Here is a 24,236-nt window from a genome sequence, read left to right as displayed (position 1 = left end):
ACTCCTGGGAAGGTGCCTTTGAGACTCATTCCTCTCCTCCCTGCACACAGGGCAAGCTGTCCTGAGGAGAAACCACCAAGTCCAGGCTTGAACCAGAGAAAGCCCAGTAGGGATGGATGGCCACCACTCAGGTGACCTGCCCTCAGAGACAACAGTCTGAAGAAGCCTGTTCTGTTGGCTCTTCTGCTTTCTTTCTGTCTTTACGACATTGTCACAGCTCCACGTTTCATGGTATCTAGGGTTTGAGGTGCAGCAGCTGCGTGCAGAAGCACACTGTGCCGTCCCCTCCAGCACCACATGTCTGCCTGTGTTGGGACAATGCAACCCCAGGTGTGTGTCTCATCCCAAGCTTCACTCCCACTCACAGCAGAAACACCCAGGAGCCCAAGAGCTGCTCCACAGGCATGTCCACCACATCCCCACCACACCTGCAGCAAAACGCACCCAGCCCCAAAGCTGGCTGGAATGCCAACCACCCCCTTGGGAGATGGAAAGCAGAAGGGAGCATGTCCACACAAGCACCTTTAGAGATCACTAATCTTTTAGCACGTTCCCACCCATCCGCGAGCTGCTCAGGCCATTGCAAACTTGAATTATAAAGTAGTAGATGTAAGAAAGCACTTTTGAATATCACCACGGTCAGCGGGTATATCTGACGTACGACCTGTGCCTCCGGCTCTCCGGACGGGTGCGAGGCAGGAGGAGACATCTGAGCCCTTCCAGTAAGTTTGAGGAACCGCTTACTCAAAAGAGGAAATCACAGATTCCTCCAAGCTCCTCCCGGGGCCACGGGCTCCCTGCGAGGAGGGAGAGCTCACGCCACGCACGGCAGCTGCGCGGCAGCACAGGCACGGGAAAGGGAGCAGTTGTCAAGAAGCACTTATGATTTTTTCACTGCTCGGCTCTGAATCTCCAAATCTCTGGTTTTTTTTTCCCCTGCAGCTAAAGCATCCCCTGGTGAAGCAAGGGGAAGATCGGGTCAGGCTCGTACTAGGGAGAAAACACACCTGGGATTGACAGCAATGGGCTCGCACTAGAGGCAAGTGCACCACTGGCCTCCCACTGACAGCGGTGTCTGGTGGTCTGAGAAGGTGGTGGGCACCTGTTCCTCCTTCAGATCATCCCTGCTCTTGTTGACGGCACCTTTAGCAACACTAGGGCTGTAGCATGCACTCCAAGAAAACACTTAAGCACCCAGAGAGGTCTACCGGCTTGGCTGAGAAACCTCCCACCTCTTAACTTTTGTGTTTCCATGGATGAAGCAACCCCGTGCTGTGGATTCCGCTCATGCTCCACCTCCCCACAGGTGGGCATCTTTTCCCATACAGGGAAAAGCAGTAGCATAGGGAACATTGAGATATAGCCAAAAAAAAAGGCCACCATCGGCTGAGCACTGTCCCAGCTGCGGAGCCTGCTCTGGCAGAGGCAGCACAGCCCAGGCTCCACGTGTTGGCATGTGTGTGCCCATGTCAGGGCCTTAACCTAGGTGTTACTCCAGCCACGCATGAGGATGGCCAGGAAACAGCCAACTTGGAAGGTCTGCACCTGGGAAGGTGACGAACCTTCCCAGGCACCGCAGGGATCCATCCCTTTCCACCCACAAAGAGCCGGCCACACACTGAAGGCTCCAACCATGCGTGTACAGCCCAAGAGCTCCCTTCTCTTCTCAACCACAGCTGTTCCTCAGGTGGCCCAAATCACAGGGCCTTGCAAAGGGGACATGAGCTCTTGGAGAAGACATGGCTGAAACCACAGGCTCCCAAGCAGCTCTCAGTGTCAGCCTCGGCGCGGAAGCAGCGTTTCCAGGCACCTGCCTGCTCCTGCTCGGTGTCCTCAGACCAGCCAAGGCACCCATCACACACCCTCACTCCCACCTCAAACTCCAAAATCTCCAGAGAAAGAGCCACAACAGGGATCAGTCAAATCGTCTACTTCTCTTGGGAAACTATTTGGATAAAAACAAAACAAAACAAAAAAAATCTGACAGAAACTTGGCTACTCTGTTCTGGAAACCCACAAAATTCCGCAAAGCGGTTGAGTGAGTTACAAGTGATTTCAGACAAGACGATTTGATGACTTATCAGGAAATGAAAGGTTGCCAGTAAGTGGAGGCTCATTAAAAGCAGCTCGTTAAAAGAAAAATACAAAACTAATTATAGCTGAAATACAGCAGAGAATTAAACTCTCCTCCCCGTGGCATCACACCGTTCGGTTACCAACGGGCCGACGGCAGCGGCAGGACGCGCGCAGGGTCTGCGGCAGCGCACCTGACCGCAGCAGCTTCAGCCCCTGGGAGCCGTGGGAAATGGCAAAGCGAAATAGGTCAGGGTTCCCAGACACGGACAAAATGGATTTCTTAAAGGTCTGCCACAAAAGGTAGGCTGGGACTGTGACCTTTACAGGGAGAGAAGCGGGATGAGAGACGAGTCTTGATGGCTCCACACTCTCTCCCTCCCCACTCGCAGCAGCGGCTGCCTGAAAGCCCCCTCCTCTCCCCAAATGAAAGCCAGCGCGGTGATGCTGAAGGGATGCAAGATGCCATCGTTAGCCATTGCCCTGGCTCCTACAGCATCCATGGGCCAACCCGCTTCCAAGCAAGGAGGTGCCCTCTCCAGGTAACGGTTCCTTTTAGCTGGACCACATGCTGTGGAGGTGCCATCGGAGCCCACGGCGCTGGCAGGAAGGTGGGTGACATTTCGGGAAGACCTTATTCCTGCACGTACCAGCCCCCAGTGCTGAAGGGACCTGCCTGATGAAGTCAAGGTCACCACACACACCCCCAACTGCTACTCTGCGTGCGCTGGGCAGCCATCACCCAGGGACCGGGATGCTTCGCCTGCCCAGGGAACAGGAGAGGGCTTCCAGCCTCAGAGCATCCTGGAAAAACACTTTCAAAGAGCCGAGGGGAGAACAGAAGAAACTGAGACAGATGGAAGGAGAAACCCTGGAGCTCTTCCACCCAGCCAGCTCCACCTCCAGCACCAGGTGGGAGTGTTGTACTCCCGGAGAGCCCTTCGCCGAGCGCCCGGGGAGGCTCCGGCACTGCCCGGGAGAACAGCCCAGCAGTTTATTTCTCCTTCAGATCCCCACTACCGCTGCCAAGAATAAATGCATAAGGATTATCCTTCCCTGTCAGGAAGAGGGGGAAGAGAGGACTCATCGAGAGATTTAAGCACATATGGCGCATGAATGAGCGGGGGACGGTGGCTGGAGGTGGCCTTCTGCCAGGGGCACGCAGGGTTTGGGGCAGGTTCCTCAGCTTGCTGGAGACGTTTGCTTCTTGCCAAGTCCAGGCTGAGCCTTCCTTGCCTTTTCTGGAGCAACGGAAAAAACAGAGCTGGTGGATTTGGGTTGGTGGGGATTTTTTTTTTTTTTGCACAGCCTTTCCATACAAATGTGTTTAATTACCCCGAGAAGGCCTCCCAAAGACAGAGGGGAAAAGCATTAGGATATTCCGGCTGCGTACAGTTTCTCTCCCCCGCTCCACCGCTCATTCCTGCAGGAACGGTATCTGTTTCGGGCTGATTGCTTTTCCTCGCTCGTCTTTCTCCCGCGCTGACAGCTCAGATGCACAGATGGACAAAACGTTCCCGGAGCATCTCCGACAGGACTCCCCCACCCCCCGAAAACGCTTCCTCCCAGATGTGCTGGTTCTGCCGGAGGAGCGGGCTAGGGAAGGATCCTGCCGGAGGGGAACGGAGGCCATGCTGGGGGGGTGGGATTTGCTACCAAATGATTTTGCCACCATGTTCAAAAAAAAAAAAATAGAGTCAAAAAGGAGGGGAGGGGATGCTTTTACTGCCAAGAGCCACTTTCACCTTCTTCCCCACTCAGCAGAGCATTTTTGTGGGGAGGAAGAATCGTAAAATTTGTTCCAAGGGAAGAAATAAAGCAACCAAGCAGCCAACAATAAAAAACCCATTTCCTTACGGAAGGACAGCTTGATTTTAATGGCAAGGAGCATATGCTGCTCTAGGCAGCTTCAAGAGCAGCTCCTCAGCACCTCTGAAAAAAGTCAGGCAGAGGGGTGGCAGAGCTGCCAGCCCTCCCAGCTGCCATCAGCGGGACTGTCCCCACTGCACTGGGCACATGTTCTGCTCCAGAAGCCCCTCTCTGGAGTGGGACGTGACCACAGTTTGCACCCTCTTCCTCGAATGTGAGTTAAAAACATGGAGCAGCAGGCAGACTACCAGGTGAGAGAGGACACCAACATTTTGTCTGAGCTTCCTAGGAGGGAGAGGGAAGGGCTGGCTTCACCCAGCTCCCACCAAACCCAACAAGAGGAACTTCGGCGGTTTCCATCGCTCCAGATGTTCCTTTGGCCCCTGCGAGCTGGCACACAGGGCTGCTTCCTCGCACCCCAGCACAGCTGCTTCTGCCCACTCTTCTCTCTCTCCCTAAGCACTCCGATACCTCTGCAGACAACAAGCAACACATACATACACAGAAAAAAAGATCCTTCACATTAATTAAACCGTATTGTTTGAAAACAAAACCAAAACATCCTGCTTTGTCTTGCAGGAAAGAAAGGGATAGTATCTGGCATGGGAAAATACAGATCTGATGGGGAGGAAGGTCAAATGCATTCTCGTCCTCGAGGAGCACTTGCCCCATTCGACAGCCCAAGTAGAGGTTTTGCTCCATTACTGAACTTCTGCTGCACACCACTCTGGAGAGGTTGTTCCTCTCGGGCAGTTCGGAATTAGCAGCTGATAACGGAGTTTAGAAACCAGACCCAAGCAAAGGAAATAAAACAACCAGGAAGAGAGAGGCAGAGAGAAGAGATTTGCTTTAGGAAGTGAAAGCCTTTAAGTCTGTGGGTTTTTCACAGACGTCCCCCAAGGTTTTGTCATACTAATCTCTTAATGGGTTTATGGTAATTGTATACATGGCAACATCGAGCGGGTGATCCTTCTGCTGGGGATTGCTCTTGTGCAGGGGTAAAGCACCAGCTGAGACGATCGGATTCAAATCCTCGGCTCAGGCACAGCCCTGGCTGGAGTCAGACCAGACGCTGCTCACGGCTGCAGAACCCCAGAGAAGGGGACTGGATGCACAGGAAGGGCCGTGAGGACATGGCGGCAATGTTTTAAACAGCCCAGTACTACAGTAGCAGCAGCAACAGCACTGGGGAGAGACAATTGCTGGAAAGGAAAAAGAAAAGACCTTGTGCTAAAGCTGGGCAGAAAACTTGGGCAACCCCGGCTGCATTGCCAGCTCTGCCACTGACTGCTTGCCATGACCATGGGCGAGTCACCTAGGACAGACATTTCTCCCTCGAAGATACTCTTGACATGCAGAAGAGCCCACAAGCTGGGATGCCAAAGCTCTCTTCGTCTTGCAACTACCAGCTCCAGACCTCTGGCACAGCAGCAACTGCCCCATGTCACGACAGGGAGCACAGATGCAGACCATCCTGGTGGCACTGGCACTGCCACTTCCCCTCTGTGGCCATGCATGGGCAAGGACAGGGTGTCAGGCAGCACACAGAAGTGAGGACACGTGCTTCCCTCCGGACCACAGCCTCTTACCTGCTTCTTCTTCAGCTTGGAGATCTGCTGCTCCACCATGGTGATCTCGCGGTCCACGCGGTCCATGTTCTGAATGAGCTCCTCCTTCGACAGCCGGGCTGGCAGCAGGTCCAGCTCGGTGTCGGGGTGCACCGGGCTCACAGGCGACACAGGCTCCAGTTTGCCAGGCAGGCCACGATCCTGGGGAGCATAAAACAACCAGGTCAGTTCTTTCCCAGGAGACTTTAGATCCTTCTCTGGTCCTCCCACACCAGCTGCCACAGCTCCCTGGCCTGTTCCCAGCCCTCTGAGACACAAACCTCCCTCAAAAACCTGCTAGACTAAGCAGTACCAGCTGCCAGATCACATCACCGTAGTGCTCCACAACCTCCAGCATCTCCAGAGAGCACCAGGTTAGTCTCCTAAGGACATGACAGCAGCTTTTCCTCCTGCCGGAGCCTCAGAGACACCCACCACCTTCAGTGCTTCCTACAGGATCAATAAACCTATCCGTATTCAGGAGCTCCCAGCAGCACCATCCCTTGACATCTCAGCAGCCAGCTCAAGGCTACATCTTCTCTGCAGAAATGAGGTGGCCACAGACATGTCCTCCTCCGACACTGCCACGGCCATGCCACAATAGTGGCATTAATCATGCTGAACGAAAGGGGCTATGAGGGCAACCCCTGGGAGGAAAGAGGACTCCATCTCCTTCGTGGAGGTCCTCCTCCATCTCTTAATAAATTCTGGGGGAGCTCCGAGTGTTGGATGTCAAATGCATCCATCCAGAAATGGAAAGAAAGGGGGAGAGGTGAGGTCAGCTGAGATTAAAATACACTGAACTGACAAAATCAGCTTTTTGCCAATTCCAGGTAAAGAGGCTCTCAGCTCAACAAAACCCTTCAAGTCAGAGACCAGATGGATCAGCATAACCTCCATGGCCACCCCAGGGAGCAGCTCTAATGACCATGAGCTGGGGGCAGAGGGAAAACACACCAAAACGCTCAGCTCCTCCTCCAGCAACGCAACGACGTTGCTGAGCCCAACGAGCATCCTGAGCAGCATCGCCTCACCTGCACACCGTCCCTCACCTCTCCAGCTCCACATGAAGAAGCCTGTCTCCTGCAGACACAAGTTGCATGCCTGGACAAGGTCAACCCCCACTGATGAACACACCTGGGATGAAGCAGCTGTTTAATAACCATCGGCCACGCAAACGGGGATCACGGCACACCAACAGCCTACCCTGACCCGGGATGCTCCTCTCTGGCAGCTACCCAGCACCTTAATTATAAGTTTATTTATTCATTTGCTTAGTGAGTGGCTGGATTTCTTTCCCTGGAGGGGGCAGGAAGAGGAGCTGGGCCTTGGTTTGTAACCGTAAACCGCTGCCAGGCTGGGCCGCCAGCATGCTGCAGCTGCTGGGAGGGGAGGGGGAAGGGGGGAGGCGAACAAGAGAAGAAGTTCACACAACTTTGGTACCTCCGTTACAGCAGCCCTGCACCCGCAGACAAAGCCGACATTGTTCTGCACCAACCAGCACTGAGCGTCCTCCCCGCTGGCAGAGGCATTGGAACTGGATGATCTTTGAGGTCCCTTCCAACCCTAACCATTCTATGGGATGAGCTCTGCCCTCTTCCCTTCCGTAAGGGATGGGCAAATCATCCACGGCAAAGCTGGAAGAAGGGGACGCAAAAGAGGATGTTCTCCAACAAAGCAGCCATGTCCCAGGACACCAGCATCCTTCACTGTTAAACCCTGTTCTAGCTGAAGGACACATCAAGCCAGTCAGGTAGGAACCAGCCAAGGAGGAACCACTGCTGGTGCAGCCTGGAGGCACCAACACGCTTCTCACTGCTGCCATCAAGGGACAGAAAGCAAAGGAGCAATGTGAAACTCCTTCCTCGCTGTCCTGCGTGGGGCTCATCCAGCCCTAAGAGCACAGAGGCACTGGGAAGTTGAGCTGGTTGTTTCCAGCATCCATTCAGAACAGAAACTAGAAGAACATCAAAGGTTTCTGGAGAATACCAAAGAGCAGATTCTGTCTTGTTTTACTTCTCCAGGATTAGACACCAAAACTGGTCAGCCTTCTCAATGGGAAGGCTTTGTGTTCTCCACAATCAGGGAGGAGTTTGGTGGTTTTCGGTTGGTTTTCGGTTGGGTTTTTTTTGCACACCAAGAGAAGCAGGACAACCATGAGAAGCAAGAGACAAATCAGGTGCTCACAAAATCTCATTCAGATGGAGGGATGGGAAGGGGAAGTGGCAGCGGCGCGTAGGTGGGAGGTTTTTCTGAAGGACAGCAAGTTACCTGCTGAAAATGCAGGAGAGAAAGACTTCTCTGCATGTGAAACAAAAGGTACTCTCCCATTTGCCAAGATGCAAGGCAGGGCATCTTTAAACTCTTCCTTGGCATAAAACCCTTTGGAAACCTGGTTTCTGGTACAATGTAATCTTTTTACCTTGCAGAATCTGAAGTAAAACAGCAGCAAAGTTGAGTAAGGGGGACCGCTGCGAGTCACAGCACAAAAACCATCATCAGCTGGTACTGGGAGATGATCATAGCACTGGAGAGAGGCAATGTCCCTGGACCTCAAGTAACTGGTCACTATCAAGTCACAAGCACCTCTCTAAATAAAGGAAATTACAAGTAGCAAGAGCAAGGTAAAATCAAAACTGAAGGCAAAAAAAAATTAAACTAAAATCTTGCCTGTGCAATGGTGAAATCCAAAAAGCAGAGCTCCTGGATTGACACAGGGCACGAAGCAGCCCTTGTTCTAAACCACAAAAATGGGTTGAGAAGAGGTTTGCAAAGACCAGAGCCCACCCAGAGCCCGAGTGGACTCTAACGGAGAGAGATATTTTAACTGGTGCTGCCTCCCAGCGCTCTCAAGAAGTCGCTCAAAATATATTCCTCTGCTTCAGTGTCGCACCCGGCTCGGAACAAGTACAGTGTGAAACGTGAAATTCTTCTTATTAACGGGAAGTCACAGACTTAGAAACCAGCATGAGCCGGGAGAGCTGGAATAAATCTGCTGGAGGGAAGAAAACAATTACTGCATTACTCAAGTTGATATTTTCTCAGCAATTATCCCGTTTCCATGTGATTTGTTTTTATACACGGCTAACAGCTACTGTAGCTCCTGTTTATCCCTGGCCTTATTATTATGTGATTTGTATGATAACAAGGGTGGGCGAGCGGGGGGCAGAGGCTGCGTAAACCTTCCCGCAGCAAGAGGAGATGCTGGCACTGAAGAAAACAATTATGACTTGAGGAGTCTATCAAAGGCCAGGCTTTGGGGGTGGATCTCTTCTCCACGCTTTTACTCCTAACATAGATAACATTAACGGAGCCAGCCTACTCCACGCCATTAGGCAGTGGTTTAAAAACATGGGAGAAAGGGGGGAAAGGAAAAGGATAAGCCAACTGCTTGTTGATGTCTTGAAGAGCAAGTAAGTCTCCGGGTAAACTCAACGTCCCTGCCTTGGGGCACACCAGCAACCGGGTCCACAAGAGAAGAGACGGTGGGAACCGTTTAATGGCTTTAAACTGAAAGAGGGGAGATTTCCATTAGATATACGGAAGAAATTTTTTTACAATGAGGGTGGTGAGGCACTGGAACAGCTTGCCCAGAGAAGCTGTGGCTGCCCCATCCCTGGAAGTGTTCAAGGCCAGGTTGGATGGGGCTTTGAGCAACGTGATCTAGTGGAAGATGTCTCTGCCCATGGCAGGAGGGTTGGAACTAGATGATCTTGAAGGTCCCTTCCAACCCCAACCCTGGTCCCTCCACCAACGAGCGACACTCCTAAAACCCCATCCGTGTGAGCCGTGCCACAGGGAAGGGACAGCCACTCGTCTGGGGCCAGGAACCCGTGCCTGAGCAGCACTGCACACCCCAGCCGACGCAGAGCCCCGGGGCTTTCCCACACACCCTGGGATGAAAACCGAGCAGGAGAGCCAACGCCCGCACCTCCCTCCGTCAGGTTTTAAGGTAAAAACATGTACATCAAACTCTTAAATGGGCCAAAGGTGCACCAGAGAAATTATTTTTTTTTCATCACAAAAGCATTCAACGCATTCTGGCACATCAGCAGCCTCAAGGTGACAGCACTGACGGGGGTAAAAAGTCGAAGGGGCTGAAAACCAACATCTCGCTTCCCGCAAATATGAAGCCAGAGAGCCCGAGCAGCGAAAAGTACATCGAGTTATCACAACGCTTTTGTTCATGACCATCTGCTGCATTAATGGCTCTTTCAGCAGCTCCACCCTTCAAACGGAGTTTTAATTCTTAAATACCACTGGGCTCTCAGCTGGGCCGCGTCCCCGCAGTCGCTCGGACGGCTGCCGAAGCAGGACGTAGATGTGCATGTTGGTGAACGCAGCGTGACTCCGGGGAGCACCTCGGGTGCTGTTCACCAGCCACGAGCTCATGGGTGTTCCCGTGTGAGGCCAACCAGTGCGCCCCAGGGATGCCACGCATGGAACCGAGGCGTCGCCCACCTCCTTCCTCCATCCCCACGCTCCGTGGCATGTGCAGGTGGGGGGACGAGCAAAACAGGGGTCACTTCCACTGGATGCAGCCCAGTGCGTGCTCTTGTGGGAATTCATGAAGCTGGAGACCAAGGAGCTGCCTGAAGACAAAGCTGATTTTTTTATTTATTTTTATATTTTCTTTAAATAAATCTGACTTTATGAGAAGGCCTACGAAATTCCTTTCCCCTGTAATCCAGCTGAATTCCACGCAGCCAGGGCAGAAAACATCCCAACAATTTCTAAGCTTGCACGAAAGTAGGTCAAAAAACTTCCCCAATGTTTCAACAGCTTGAAGCAATTTAATTGCAAAACAAGTACCAAATGCTGACCCTCCCTCCCCACCCCCACCAGTAGATTTAGGAGGGTGGTAAAACCTCGCCAGCGAGCGCTACAGTTACATGCACTAACCAAAACCCAGGATCTGCTCTTGCAAAACTTGCTTGTGCTCAAAAAAGCTGTTCCACAGTGTTATCCTTAACAGATGCTGCCTCTGGACCTCAGGATCCCAGGATATTACAGAAGCGGCAGCAAACACGGCTCCCGGACTCGGAGGTAGCCTGGAATAACGGGTCAAACCCAGAAAACCCTACTCAGGCAAACTCCCACCGAAGCCCAAGGCATTATCCTGACAAATGGATGCTGTGCCTTTCATTACCTTCCCGCATTTCCCCATTAGTGGATAATAATTGCATTGAACGCGGACGTTCCCTACTGATTTTGCAGGCGTGATGAATTCCCATCTACTCGGTACGAAGCGGAGCTAATCGCTCCACCTCTCATTACGAATCACCCAATATTGTCTATTCTGCATTGCTGGATTTTCAGTCGACCCTAAGTTTGTTAAACTGTCTGGACTGAAATTTTCCACGCCAAATATCTAGGCTTTTTTTTTTTTCCTAAACAGTATATTTCAGCCAAAACAACTCTGCCTCTTCCAAGAACAAGTTTACAGGAAAATATGCCTTTCTGCAATGTCCAAAAAGATTCTGGAAACCTTTACTTTGAGCGTCTTCAGCACAGTTGATACATCTGGCATGACTGCTCTGTGCCAGTGATTTCGCATTTCATTAACTCTGAAAAAGTGTCCAAGTCAAAAAAAAACCCCAAAAATTAATAAAAATCTCACTTTAGTGCTCACATAGGGGAACAACTTTGAACCAAGCAAGCGAGTGGAGCGGAGTCCTGGGGAGCTCCAGGTGAGGTATCACACTCGGCCCTTACAGCAAAGGAAAGGGCAGAGCTGGAAGGACCTTACTGGCACGTATGGAGCGCTCCAGGCCAACAGCAACAAGTGCCCTAAAATTGCTACGAATAAACAGAGTCATGGTTTGGACAGCAGGAAAAACCTGAGACCACCCACCAAATGATAAGGATGAAGTAAAGCAGCCAGCGACCCGCTCCGCACGAGACAGAGGCTTTCTGGGCACTGAACGTGTAAAGTAAAGACCGTGTCCTGGTGCTTTCAGCAAATAAGGGGGAGGACAAGTTACGGTTGTCAGGGTGGCCTGTAGAGCCGCAAGCTCCTCCATTTGCAACTTATAACATTCTTTCAATAATTTGTCCCCCCACAGCCACCCAGAGCATCATTCCACCTGCACTGACGTTGCACGGAACCACGTACTGCCGAGAACATCGTTGTCCCTGTAACACACCACCTCAGCCCTACGTCCCCATCTCCCCTTCGCCAACCCAAACTCAATGATGGTGGCAGCGCTGCCAGGCACGTCCTGTCTGCCCGCAGACCCCAGTCCCCGGCTCAGGACCCGGCAGGGACCCAGCTCACCCTACGGCCGGAGTCAGGAGGAAAGCATCGCCGTCTCGGTTTGAGAAGCAAACCCACTTTTTTGGGGAATGGCGCTGGCTTATGGCAATGAAAAACAACCATGAAATTACAGCACTGGGGAGGCAAAAGTTTTCATGAAAAAGGCACCAGGTGCGTAACCCATCGGCTTAAGAGTGTGTCAAAATCCTGCACCAGAATATTCAACATTGCGACCAAGTGACTAAGACCTGCCTCGGGTTTACGGAGGCCAAAAGGATGAGGCTCAGCGAAACGCTCGGGAGGTGCCAACGCAACACGAGGCAGGCGAGCGCTTGTTTGATGTCTCTTCAAAAGGAGCGAGCTGTGAAAAACGCCTCCGATGGCATTCAGTGGGAAGCTACGGAGGCAAATTTTGAATTGCCAGGTTTGGCGCTCAGCCAGGCCGGCGGGGCGAGCACCTCCCGGCTTTGCGCAACCGGATTTCAAAGGCAACCGGGGAGCTGACTGCAGAGCCAGACGGCGCTCCTCCTGGAGAAAAAAACGGGGCTCAAACCACCCTCGCATTCCCTGGAAGCAGCCAACTTCAGGCAGCCTTCACAGGAACCCCTGAATGATTGCTACAGACTTCCACGGAAACATGGGACACGGTGACATGTTTCCCCACGTGACTGTCACCCTCCCCGTTTGCTTTTCTCTCTGTTCCTGCCACTCACAGAGTTTCTTTAGGCAGCAGGGTCCCCTGTCCGGGGGTGCGGGCGGCCGTGCACAACCCCCAAACCTCCTCCAGCAGCGTGGGAAGCTCCGTCACCAAACCCAACAAATCCCAGGGAAATACAACACTTACTCGGTGCTTTTGAAAGTTTTACCCTCCCACTATTTCATATGTTCTTTTATATTTTTTCGCAAGACCATCCTCTTTCAACTGCTTCAGTAAAGCACAGTCCAAGTCTTTCCAGGCCACCAACCACACAGGGACACAGCGTTAAAGTCCACGTTAATCCCAGCAGGCACATTCCCTCCAATTTGAAGATTCTGGAGTAGTCCCCGCCAAATCCCAACTGGTCCTCAAGAAGGTAGGAAGCCCTCAAGCCCCAGATGCCATGCTAAAACCACGCTGGAGTTTGCTTTTTGCAAAAAAGGCCTCTGCAGAAAAATTTCCCTATTTTTATAGTAATACAGCACCGAGGTGATCGGCACAAATGCCACCGCACGAGCGTGTTCGTCCCACACAGGCAACTGCATCTGTTTCCATTTGCCCTCCACTGAGCATCCTGCTAAAAAAACTAGAAAAAAAACAACAATTTCACCCCCACGGACACAGCTATGCCAGCCAAAAAGCAGGCAAGCAGCAAGTCAGCACGATTAAAGATACTACAGCATCCTGTTGGCAAACGCAGGGCCCGATCCTGGGTCTGGCTCAGCACCACCCACATCCGCTGCTGCCCGCAGGCGCTGGGACACGTAAGTCCCTGCTCGGGATGGCCGGGAAGAGCAGAGCTTAGATGTGCTCAGCCAACCTCCTCCTCTGCTGGCAGGAGCCCTGGCGGGGCCATGGGAGGTGCTCCCAGGTCGGTGCCCGCTCAGGGCAGGGAAGGGCAGCAGGAACCCCCCCGCTGGGCAGCAGGTCCTGCCCCACACCCCAGGAAGCTCCAGCTCATTCACTGGGTGACACCAGGTGCATCCTCCAGCACATGGAGAAACCCAGGGGGAGGGAAAAATCCACCACGACAGTTTCTACAAACCTCACTGATTTAGAAATAAAAAATTGAGGGGAAATGAAAAGACAAAAGCCCTTCTCAGGCTGGTGTTATCAAGCAGAGGAAATGAGACTTCTAAAGCTCCCATTCAGAGAGGAGGTGGGAGAGAAATCCCACTCCAGACAGCACTTGAGCGAACAGCTTTTGAAATGGAAATGTCACTCTTCAGAAACATTTAAATTTCCTCCCTTTGCCAGGGAGGAGGAAGGAGGCGGAGGAGCGAGCAGGGACTCCCCAGCCGTGCAAATCCAACTGGGGGTCCATGCAGGGCAGCACCCGGACTGTCCAGAGGGGATCTGTCAGGGAGTTAATCAGGACCAGCATATCGTGTTAATATCGGCAAGTCGGATTGAGGGGGCACCAGATTTAAAGGGGAGGGAAAGGAATGAATGAAGACAGCTCTATTTAACCACTGCCACAAGTGAGAGATACCGACAGAATGCTTGCGCTCCCTCCCTCCGTTCTCCCTGCACAACTGTCACCCAAATTATCTTTCCCCAAATCATCTTTCCCCAAATCCTTCTCCTGCCTATTGAGAAGGAACTTGACCGATGGAGAAAGGAAACACTAGGAAGACCTAAGATGGTTTGAGTGGTGGCTGAGGTGCATTGTGGGACCAACCCAATGCTCCCCTTCCAAGCAAGAGCCATGTTACGAAGTCAGGGTCACCAACAACTCCTGGCACATCGGGCACACGCTGACAAGTCCCAGCACTGAACCCCTGCTCACTCCCAGCAGCTCCTCTTCCAACTGTGTCAGCTTGAAAAACAGAAGTTACTGCTCCTCCAGCAACAAACCAAGCTCTCCTTGCCTACTGCACACCATCATCTCATTGCTCTAATGTCTTTAGGGTCACTTAACGTATAGGTTCATTCTAGCTGTGCTCTCAGGTATGTAAAACAGGGCATCAAATACCTCTCATCTGTAAAACACAGAAAATTGGACTTAACGGCAACACTCCAAAGACTTCCCCTGCCCCCAAAACCTAGTGAGATCCCAAAAGTTCAATTTTTATCAGTAAAGTCTCTCTACTTCTGTCAGAACATCTCAGTGCACAGGCACGCACGTCTTGTGAGACTCAAAACATGTGGATGAGGTCTGAACCGAGCAGCCTGGAAACAAGGTCACCGGTCAATCTGACCCGTGAACTTCACTGGCTGAGACAAAAAAAAAACCCCAAGTGACTGTTTCATCAGGAATCCCAACCGACCTGACTTCCATTTCGAGGTGGCTGCAGCGGAAAACTTGGTTAAGCATGAAACAAAGCTCACAGCTGCTTAAACGCTTTTGAAAAATATCTAACCAACATAAAGCACGGGCTCAGGAGGGGAAAAAAGCCCTTCCCTCGAAACAGCTTGTCTGGGCTTTTAGTGAAGCTTTCAGCGGCCTCACCTGCCCCCAACACACCACTGGAGCCTGTTTCACTCCCTCTTCGTTTTGGCCTCTCCCCTTAAGCAAAGCGCCGTCCCAGCACGTGTGTGGGACACGGTGGGGACAAGGCCCCCACCAGCCCCCTGCACGTACGGAGCACACTCACCAGCCACCACCCCCAGCACCGGTGCTACGGCAGCACCCCAGGACGCGGGCGGGGGTCCAGGTGCAGCACGGAGCATGGCACGGAGCAAGGCATGGCACGCTGCCGCGCGCGGAACACGTGCTGACGGGGGAGCACGGGCGGCGCGAAGCAACCGTCAGCTGCACCATCGGCCAGAGCCAGCCGCCGGCTGCGCTCAGCGGTTTATTGTTCTAATAATCGTGCGGACACGGGGAAAGGGGGAGTCTCGACATTCACCGCTTGTTCGAGTAGCTGTTTCCTTGGCGGCTCCGCCTGCTCTTCCATCAGGAGGCCGCATCCGGAGCATCAGGGGCGGCAGTGCCGGCCATCCCCACCGCCGGCGGGTCAGGAAGGTGGGAGGAGGCGACATCCGCAGCAGCGGGAAAGGCAGGCGGGTGCGGGTCCAGGCATGAGCCAGCAGCCCTGTCCTCTGCCTCAACAAGCTCAGAGAAACAGGCAAAACAAACCTTTCATGAGAGTTTGGGATTCATCTGGAGAATTTTTTGGTCACAATTATTTTTACCCCCCCCCCAATTCAGCAGGCAGAGATGGTCTGTGGTGGGGTGACCCTGGCTGTGTGGCAGGTGCCCACCAAAGCCGCTCTATCACTCCTCCTCCTCAGCTGGGAAAGGGAGAGGAAACACAAGGAAAGGCTCGTGGGTTGAGATAAGGACAGGGAGATCATTCAGCAATTAGAGTCATGGGCAGAACAGGCTCGACTCAGGAAAAAGTAATTTAATTTATTAGTGATCAAATCAGAGTACCAAAATGAGAAATAAAAACTAAATCTTAAAACACCTCCCCTGGCCCCCCCCCGTCTTCCTGGGCTTTAGTCCCGAATTCTCTATGTCCTCCCCCTGGCAGCTCAGGGGGACAGGGAACGGGGACTGCGGTCAGTTCATCACACGTTGTTTCTGCTGCTCCTTCCTCCTCAGGGGGAGGACTCCTCACACTCTTCCCCTGCTCCAGCGTGGGGTCCTTCTCACAGGAGACAGTCCTCCATGAACTTCTCCAACATGAGTCCTTCCTATGTGCTGCAGCTCTTCACAAACTGCTCCAGTGAAGATTCTTCCTGTGGGGTTCAGTCCTTCAGGAACAGACTGCTCCAGCGTGGGTCCCCAACAAGGTCACCAGTCCTGCCAGCAAACCTGTTCCAGCCTGGGCTCCTCTCTCCACAGGTCCTGCAAGGAGCCTGCTCCAGCATGGGCTTCCCACGGGGTCACAGCCTCCTTTGATCACATCCACCTGCTCCGATGTGGGGTCCTCCATGGGCTGAGGGTGGATCTCTGCTCCACTGTGAACCTCCATGGGCTGCAGGGGAACCTGTTCCAGCACCTGAAGCATCTCCTCCCCCTCCTTCTTCACTGACTACGGTGCATGCAGAGTTGTTTCTCTCGTATATTCTCACTCCTCTCTCCAGCTGCAATCATGTAGTTTTCTTCCTCCTTCTTACCTCTGTTATCCCAGAGGTGCTGCCACCATCACTAGTGGGCTCAGCCTCGGCCAGCAGCAAGTCCATCCTGGAGCTGGCTAGCATTGGCTCTACCGGACACAGGGGAAGCTACCAGCAGCTTCTTACAGAAGCGACCCCCGTAGCACCTCTGCTACCAAAACCTTGCCACGCAAACCCAACACATGGTCTCAGGGTGTAGGAACCATCATGGTGTCTCAAGTGTGACACTCCTTGAGCATCACCCAGCTCTGCAACCAGGCCAGGACTGCCCAAGGAAAGCTCAAACACTGAGAGCACACTATAAAGCAGCTCCTGAAGGCTCAGGGCAGAAGCACCATTTCTAAATGTGGGAGTCAGTCAAACTGCAAACTTCTGCCCAGGCTGTTTCTGCATAAAAACCTGAAGCACCCAGGCCAGGATTTTACAAAAAAAAAAAAAAAAACACACCAAACCAAACCCGAACATCTCAGCTCCCATAGCAAGAATAAGCCCACAGTGAATTTGTTATTATCTGTTAGCAAAGCAGCAGCTTCCCACCAAGGCTGGAATTTCCATCTTGGTTTGGCAGGCATGGGGCTGTGAAATGATTACTGTGTTTACTTTTCCTTTGCTAACTATAAAATCCCATTCCACTGCCCTGCCAAGAATGACTGAAGCTAATAAAATTCAGGCATTTGGAAGAAAGCAATAATAAACCTCCCTTTTGGGGCCTTTATGATGAAATTTCCCCACTCTGATCAACGATTATGCTGTATTCATGAACACTAGTGATGTCTCCAAGTGCACCCAGATTGACTCAAATCAATATTTAGCTTTGCTTGAGACTGGAAGCCTTTCTCCGTGCGGCTGCTGAAGGCAGGATCACTGAACTGCACAGCTAGAAGCAGCCTTTGAAAAAACAGCTTACAAGAATATAAGGCTGCATATATATACACACATATATATGTGTATGTGTACATATATATAAAAAAGTAGGCTTTTCAGTTACTTAAAAACCTGTGAAAAATATATATGCACATGAAACATTCACGGACGCACGGATTTACAAATCCTTTTCCAAATATATAGAAAGCCATTAATATAATGCATGCTATATATTTATATACACATACCTGCCTGTTCTTTAGCAGCTTTTAGTGTTTGAAAGACCGTAATGTTCCTGTGTTTACATCTGCCACTCTGCCCGCTGCCGAGGCAGGAACACATTGGGTGCTGGGGGCAGTCTGCTCCGTGTCATACCTGTGACAGCTGCCAAGAGATAGAGTAACACCGACCTGAAAAACAGCCTGAAAGAAAAGCCTGCGCTTGTCTCGGTCACGTAACCACCTGGGAAGGCTTGATGTGCACCAGGCAGTGGTTCTTTCTTAAGTGGCCACAGGAACGCCGACATCCAAAGCGGAGATCAGAAGGCAGAAACGATCACTGCTGCTCCTCAGGGAACGGCGCAGGCAGGAGAGAAATCAGGCATGTCCCTTGTCTGGGCAGTGATCGGAGTGGGTGCTTCAAAGGCAAACCTGGGGAGAGTTACCGTGCAGGGAGAGGAGCTGAGAAAGCACCGAGGCAGCGGAGAAACCAGCCGCCAGTGTGCACCGGAGCGGGGTGCCGCGGGCCCAGGAGAACCCCTCAGGATGCAACGGAGGCACCACACACTGGGCAGCCCCATGTCTGCTGCCCAGTTCCTCCTCTGTTGCTCGGCACTGCCAGAGGACAGGGCTCTGCTTTCCCACTGCGTCCTGCACGAAAAGGAAGCGGGTGCAGGATGAAAGGGGCTGCTGGTGCCAGGCTGGGATGAAGGCGAGCAGAAGCTGGGCTGAACGCCGTCACGTGCAGAAGATGCTTGGACAAAGCACTAAGATGTCCAAAGAGGAACTAGGTGTGGGTCAGGACTGCGAGGTGGTGGTCCAGGTCACTTCATCCCGCACTGCTTCTCCTCCACTAATTTCTGCTTTCGATTCACCAAACTGGGGGTAGGATGGAGCATGTTGCTCCCCCCCGAGCCAGCTCTGCTGCTGGGTAAAAGCCCGTTGCCAAGGGCAGAGGGAGCAGGCTCTGCTGTGCTCTCGCTCCTTATTCTCCTGGAAAAAGGTGCCAAGAATTAGAACTGCATTTTTCGAGAGCAGCAGAATGAGCCAAGGGCCTGTCAGCTTGTCCCGAAACAACCCCTCTCCGCTCGCCGAGCGCGCACGCCAGCATTCCTGACGCACACCAATGTCCATCGCCCCTTGGCCCCCCCTGCGCAGCACGAAGCTGCGGAGCATTTCGTGGTGGAGCAAGCCAGAAAACCCTCTGAATGTTCTCTGCCTAAACCGCAGCCAAAGAGTTTTTACGTTTAAAAAGTAGGTTTGGGTCCAAAAAGAAGGGAGGTTTTCAGCGAGCGATTATAACTAGGCCCTTTGGCACTCGACAGCTCCTCTCCTGTTATCCATGCTGAGGGTGTTGTTAAGAGATGAGGCTCCACAAAGCACGGACGTGAAGCCACAGAGCTTTAGCAAGGGCTGTTGCCATGTTCGATATGTTATTACAGCTCCATCACCACAGGCATAAAGAGCAGCAACTCGTCTCTGCCAAATCCATCTCCAAAATCACTCCCCCAACTCCATCCCCTCCAGCAGCAGCCGGCAAACACTATCGATTGCTGTTGCATCTCCTCCACGGCTTTCCACCCAGCACTGGGAAGGAAGGATTTCACATTAAATACCCTCCTCCTCAAATCACAGCACGCAAAATTAATCTGATCAGTGTCACAACTCACTGGCTTTCATCGCGCAAGTCAGAACCGTGGATGGGCTGCATTTCCTAACAATGGAAAAGTACGGCACCAAAAACGTGCTCGGTGTTGTGTGTTCAACAGAGGAGACACCTGAGCTGCTCCCACCAAACTCCTCGCCCTCCCCAGGAAGGCCCTTGGCGAGGAGAGGTGCGCAGGGATGCCGAACAAGGAGGGAGGCCAAGTTCATCTGCGAGGAGATGTACGTGCTTGTGAATCCGTAACAACCTTCTGCTGCTTTGTCACCTGCACTAACCAGCCAGATGACACAGAAGCAGCAAGAATCACGTCCTTTCAGGACATAATAGGGCATATAATAATCCTTGCTATTAAAGAAAAAAATGATATACATAACAGACGTACAAGCTCTTCAAAGATGGAGAAGAAAAACCTCTCACCCAGCTCTCAACACTGCCCATCTGCAAGCAGAAAAAAACAGTGATATTTCTTCCAATGACAGGGATGAGGCACACGGAGCCAAGGGACCTTCATTCCCTCAAGCAGATCAGGTGAGGTGTCGCACTGCGTGAGCCTTGTACTATCGACTGAACGGAACAGAAAAGTCCAATTATGTAAATGATGAAGCCGGCTCCGGCGGAGCAGCCAGCCTGATCACGCCGCCCTTCGCCACCGCTACGGCTCGAAAGGCAATTTAAAAGGTTGTTTTGGATGTCGATCACCACAAATGAGCCGAAGGAGTGCAAAACAACAACCTGCACTTGAGGCACCAGCGGTTCGCCCGGCGGCTTTCCAGCAGCACTGAGCCTCGGCCCTGCTCTCCATGGCTCCAGAACTGCCACAGGCTGGAGCAGCCAGGGCAGGGGAGAGTCGGGCTGCAGGTGGCTCAGTAAGGTCAAGCTCAGTTTTAACACCCTGCCTCTGGAACGTTTCCGCAGCCCACGAGGGCTTTCCCTGCCATGCTCGACTCTCTCGGGCCATAGTTCAGTTCTTCAGCCATAGAAACTTCAGCTGGAAAATGGAATAAAATCCATTGCCTTGACAATCACGGCGCTCCCTCCCTGTAACCCCCCGCCCCAGGGCCGGCTGGAGGAGCCAAACGTCTCACAAGTACTACGCAAGGCCTAACAGCATCTGCTTTTCAAATTAAACCAGCACGGGTCTGTGCTTGGGACGGAGCATCCCATTCCAGATCCAACACTCCTCCAGCTCCTCATTCCCCTGGCTTCCCGTCCCGAGCTGGTGCACGGCACGGGCTGCTGACAAGCCCTCGCAGCTATCCTGGCATGGCTGCTCCGCAGTGGGCGACGCAGTGAACACCCAGGCACGCCATGAGAGCCGGGCTGCTCGCACAAGGCAGACCCACGCTCCTGAATGCGTGTTTTCACACCAAATGGGCAGGGGTCGACACACACACACACACATCCTCCTGTGATTTGGAAATGATCTTCGGAGCGGGGAGGAAAGCAAGGGAATGGAGAAATCCAGCCAGGAGTGTTTGCGCTGTGACAACATGAACAGTGCAAATATTTCAGCTTTTAAACATGTTTGGAATGACAGAGAACGCCAACATCTCCCTCATCTTCCCAGAAATAGCTTTGAATCATTGCTGCCCTAATGCAAAGTCCTCCCCCCTCCTTCTTCCCCCACCCCTCCGAATCGTTTTTGCAATCAGATTTTTATCAGGCACAAGCCGACGGCGTGAGCAACCGCACGGCAGATGGGTGGATGGCGAACACGTCGCAGGAGGATCCTCCTACAGCTGCTGAACTCCACAACCCCAGGCCGCTGGCTCCCCATGGGCGCCCGACCGCTCCAGCAGCCCTAAGAAAGCCCAAGCACCTCCTGGAGAAGGCGGCTGCAAGGACAGTTAGTAAGAAATGTCGTTTCTACTAACTCTGTCTCGAAACTACGAGGACAAAAGCAGGGAAGACGTAGGCAGGTTTGTACCCACTAAAATCGTTGCATTTCTTCACTGCTCAGACCCGAGGTTAGAGCCACTTCCGTCGAAGTCGGCTCCTCCAAGCAGCGGCTGGGAAGCCCGGAGTGTGCGCAGGCTTTGCCTTGGGCACCCTGCAGCCCTTCGGGCGAGAAGTTTTCTTCTTGTGGCAAGATGTTTGAGGCATTTCACCTTCCACAGGGCTGATCCAGCCACGCGCTGGCACAGAATCCTGCATCTCACGTGGGTTTCGGATAACCTGGAGCCAGCGGCAGGATGCTGGCAGCATTCATGTGTCCCCTCTCCATCGGTGCCACCGCAGCTCCACAGGATCCCTCTGCCTAGGCATCCCATGGCAGCCACCCGCTCCCCACCAGATGTTGGCACAGCCACAGTTGGCAAAGGATTCATCTGCCTCTCCTGCAGCAGAGGCACAGGGCCAAGGAGGACAGCCCTGCTCTGTCACCGGGTCCCTGCTGGCAGACATTCACCAAAACCCCAGTAACGAGCCCAAAGTTCTTCTTCCCAAGTGAAAAACAGCTCCAGTGGGGAAGGGAGAGCCCAGCACGATCCATGCCGCAGACTTGGAGGCTACGGGAGGACACGTGCCCAGGCATGGCCAACGCTCACAGCTTCGTCTCGTTCTCCAGCCCCTCTGCGCTATTGTTCCATGGCAATAAATCATGGGGAGGCGCTGGAATTCCGGGCTGGTTTCTACAAGAGGGAGCCTGGGGTGCGGGAACTGAGATGCTGCCTGGCTTTTCCTTGCCAATTCCCTTGGTGGCTGCCACGCTCAGCGCCTTTCCGAGCGCTCCCCTCCTACGCATCCCGTCGGAGCGCAGCAGCTCTCCCAGTTCAAAGCACTGCTGCGTTTCCACCCCCTCCGCTCCCTTCCCCCAGCGCTGGATTACTCAATTAGAGATTATGCTTTTGCCAGTTACCTCCAAGCCAACTGGGGCCTCGGCCAAGGTCAACACAAGTTCCAGCCAGTTTCATTAATAACTGCAAGACCAACCCACTGGAAACTCTGAGAGGTTAATCCCAGCAACAGATCAATGTTCCCATAACAAAGTCACAGAGCAGAAACGCGACTGGTGATTTACCAGCCCACCAGCCCAGATATCCGTGCCTCCACACACCCCTCCCCGTACCGGGGCAAACCCTGCTGCCAGAGTCCCTGGCCTCCCGGCTCCTCTCCCCCGGCACACTCGGCAAGGGATGGAACAGCTACCAGGGAATGGCACTGCCAGGGCACTGCCCAGTGCGGCGAGGAGGGAGCGGGGCTCCCGAAAGGCTTTTCAGTTGTCCTCGGTGCTCCGCCAGCCCACGGCCGGGGCAGGAGCGAGCAGGCCAGCCAAGAGCCTTTCCATCCCACAGCCTGTTTTCCAGGAGTTTATTGTAAATTGGGCTCTGGAACGGGCAGCCAGTGTGAAATTTGGCATGGACGCTGCTGGCTTCAATGCATCATTAAAAAGGCATTTTAAATGTGTTAATTCCTCCTTTTTCAATTAATTGCTTTTAAAGCTACATTAACAAGCATCAAAGCAAATACCCTTTGCCCTAATTTCTGCTTTGCCATACGTATTTCCTGGCCTTGGTGCTGCCTCTCCCAGAACTCACCCCTTCCATTTTCTTATTCCAGGTTTTAGTCTGTAGCACAACAAAAACACTCATGCCGAAAGGGAAGAAATTAAAACCCTTCAACAATGTAACGCAGAGCCCAAGTCCTAACAACGCACGGCTTCCTAACAGCCTCTTCTCCATCAGTAGTTGGTAATTATTTTACGAAAGAGGAAAGTGGCATTGTCCCTTGTACAGATGGGGAAATCTGAGATACAGAAAGGGAAAGAGACTTACCCAGTGACCAGCAGCCTGCCAGGGCAGATGGCAGCAAGGTTCAGGTTTCCTGAGCCTCCACCCAGCCCCGTACCCGTGGGACTACATGGCTCCTCGTAAGCTTATTCCTGCTGGAGCCATAGGCTACGTGTAGTGCAGCCAGCCAGCCCCTGCAAAGGGACTAAATGCAGAGCACGACTGACTCACATCCTATAGGAAGGAGCGGCAAACCACGTACGTGGTGGAAAAGCAGTCTCAGAAATGGGAAGAAGAACAAATGGAAGCGTAACGGGAATAAGAAGAGATGGAAGGGGAGAGGCAGGACTAACCTCCAGCTCTGGAGAGGGGAGAGCAGGCGCTGCCCAACCAGGCGCACCACGCTCGGCATCCCTACGGGGCAGGATCGCCCGCAGCACCGGCTGCGCACGTACGCGCAGGGACAGAGGGTCGTGCAGACACATCGCTGGCCTGCTCTGGAGCCGTCTGGTTTACTCCTATCTGTTGTTACGTGATGAAGGTCTGTGACCTTCTCTATCGGAAAGAAAGCAGAAGCCACCGAGGGTCCTGGGAACCAGCTCCTGCATCTCTGCCAGGAGCACACCCAGCAAATCTGCATCACGGCAGCTCTCCCAGCAAATCTCACATCCAGGCCTGCAGTGATGGAAAAAACAGCCCTGCTTTACTTTTGTCTGGTTATTCTCAGCCTGCTCAAACGAGCACCTTCTCAGATGCAGCATCAGCCCACGCTGGCACAGAGGGCACGGGGAGATTTATCCTCCCCCAGCAGACTGAGCTCCCCGGAGCCCTCCTTGCCACGACCAGCAGCAGGAGCCCAGGACCATGGCACTGCAGCAACGTGACAGCAATCCCTCTTGCAGGGAAAAAAGATGCTGAAGAGGGGGAAAGCAAGAAAACAACCTTCTGCTCCCTGGCTTGAAAAAAAAAAACAACAGTGTTTGCGGATATGAGCAATGTGAGGTTCGTAAGGAAAGGTAATATCTTTTACTAGACCAACTGAGATTTAGCTGTGAAGCTGCTGCTTTTGAAAGGCACGCTGCCCAAGAACGCATCTGTTTTCTCCAGCTATAATGTGCTGATCTAATAGAAGACGTTGCCTTCTCCGTGCAAACCAAGCCCTGCTCGGAGCAAGGCTTCAGTGTTCCTTA

The 24,236-nt window shown here is 52.9% G+C and overlaps 1 protein-coding gene across 2 annotated transcripts in view; it reads right to left on the bottom strand.

Annotated features, from left to right (window-relative positions):
* Positions 1–24,236, bottom strand: part of NCOR2 (nuclear receptor corepressor 2) — a 173,227-nt gene that overhangs the window by 121,665 nt on the left and 27,326 nt on the right. For both annotated transcript variants that reach the window (XM_086623675.1, XM_086623676.1), the window contains exon 4: positions 5,532–5,711. In XM_086623675.1, the coding sequence (XP_086479801.1) occupies positions 5,532–5,711 (180 nt within the window). The remainder of the gene's footprint in view (positions 1–5,531; positions 5,712–24,236) is intronic.

Source organism: Tauraco erythrolophus, chromosome 19 (assembly GCF_009769465.1).
Source record: "Tauraco erythrolophus isolate bTauEry1 chromosome 19, bTauEry1.pri, whole genome shotgun sequence".
Lineage (NCBI taxonomy): Eukaryota > Metazoa > Chordata > Aves > Musophagiformes > Musophagidae > Tauraco > Tauraco erythrolophus.
Note: the sequence above shows the minus strand (reverse complement) of the source record. Positions and strands in the feature narration are given on the sequence as shown.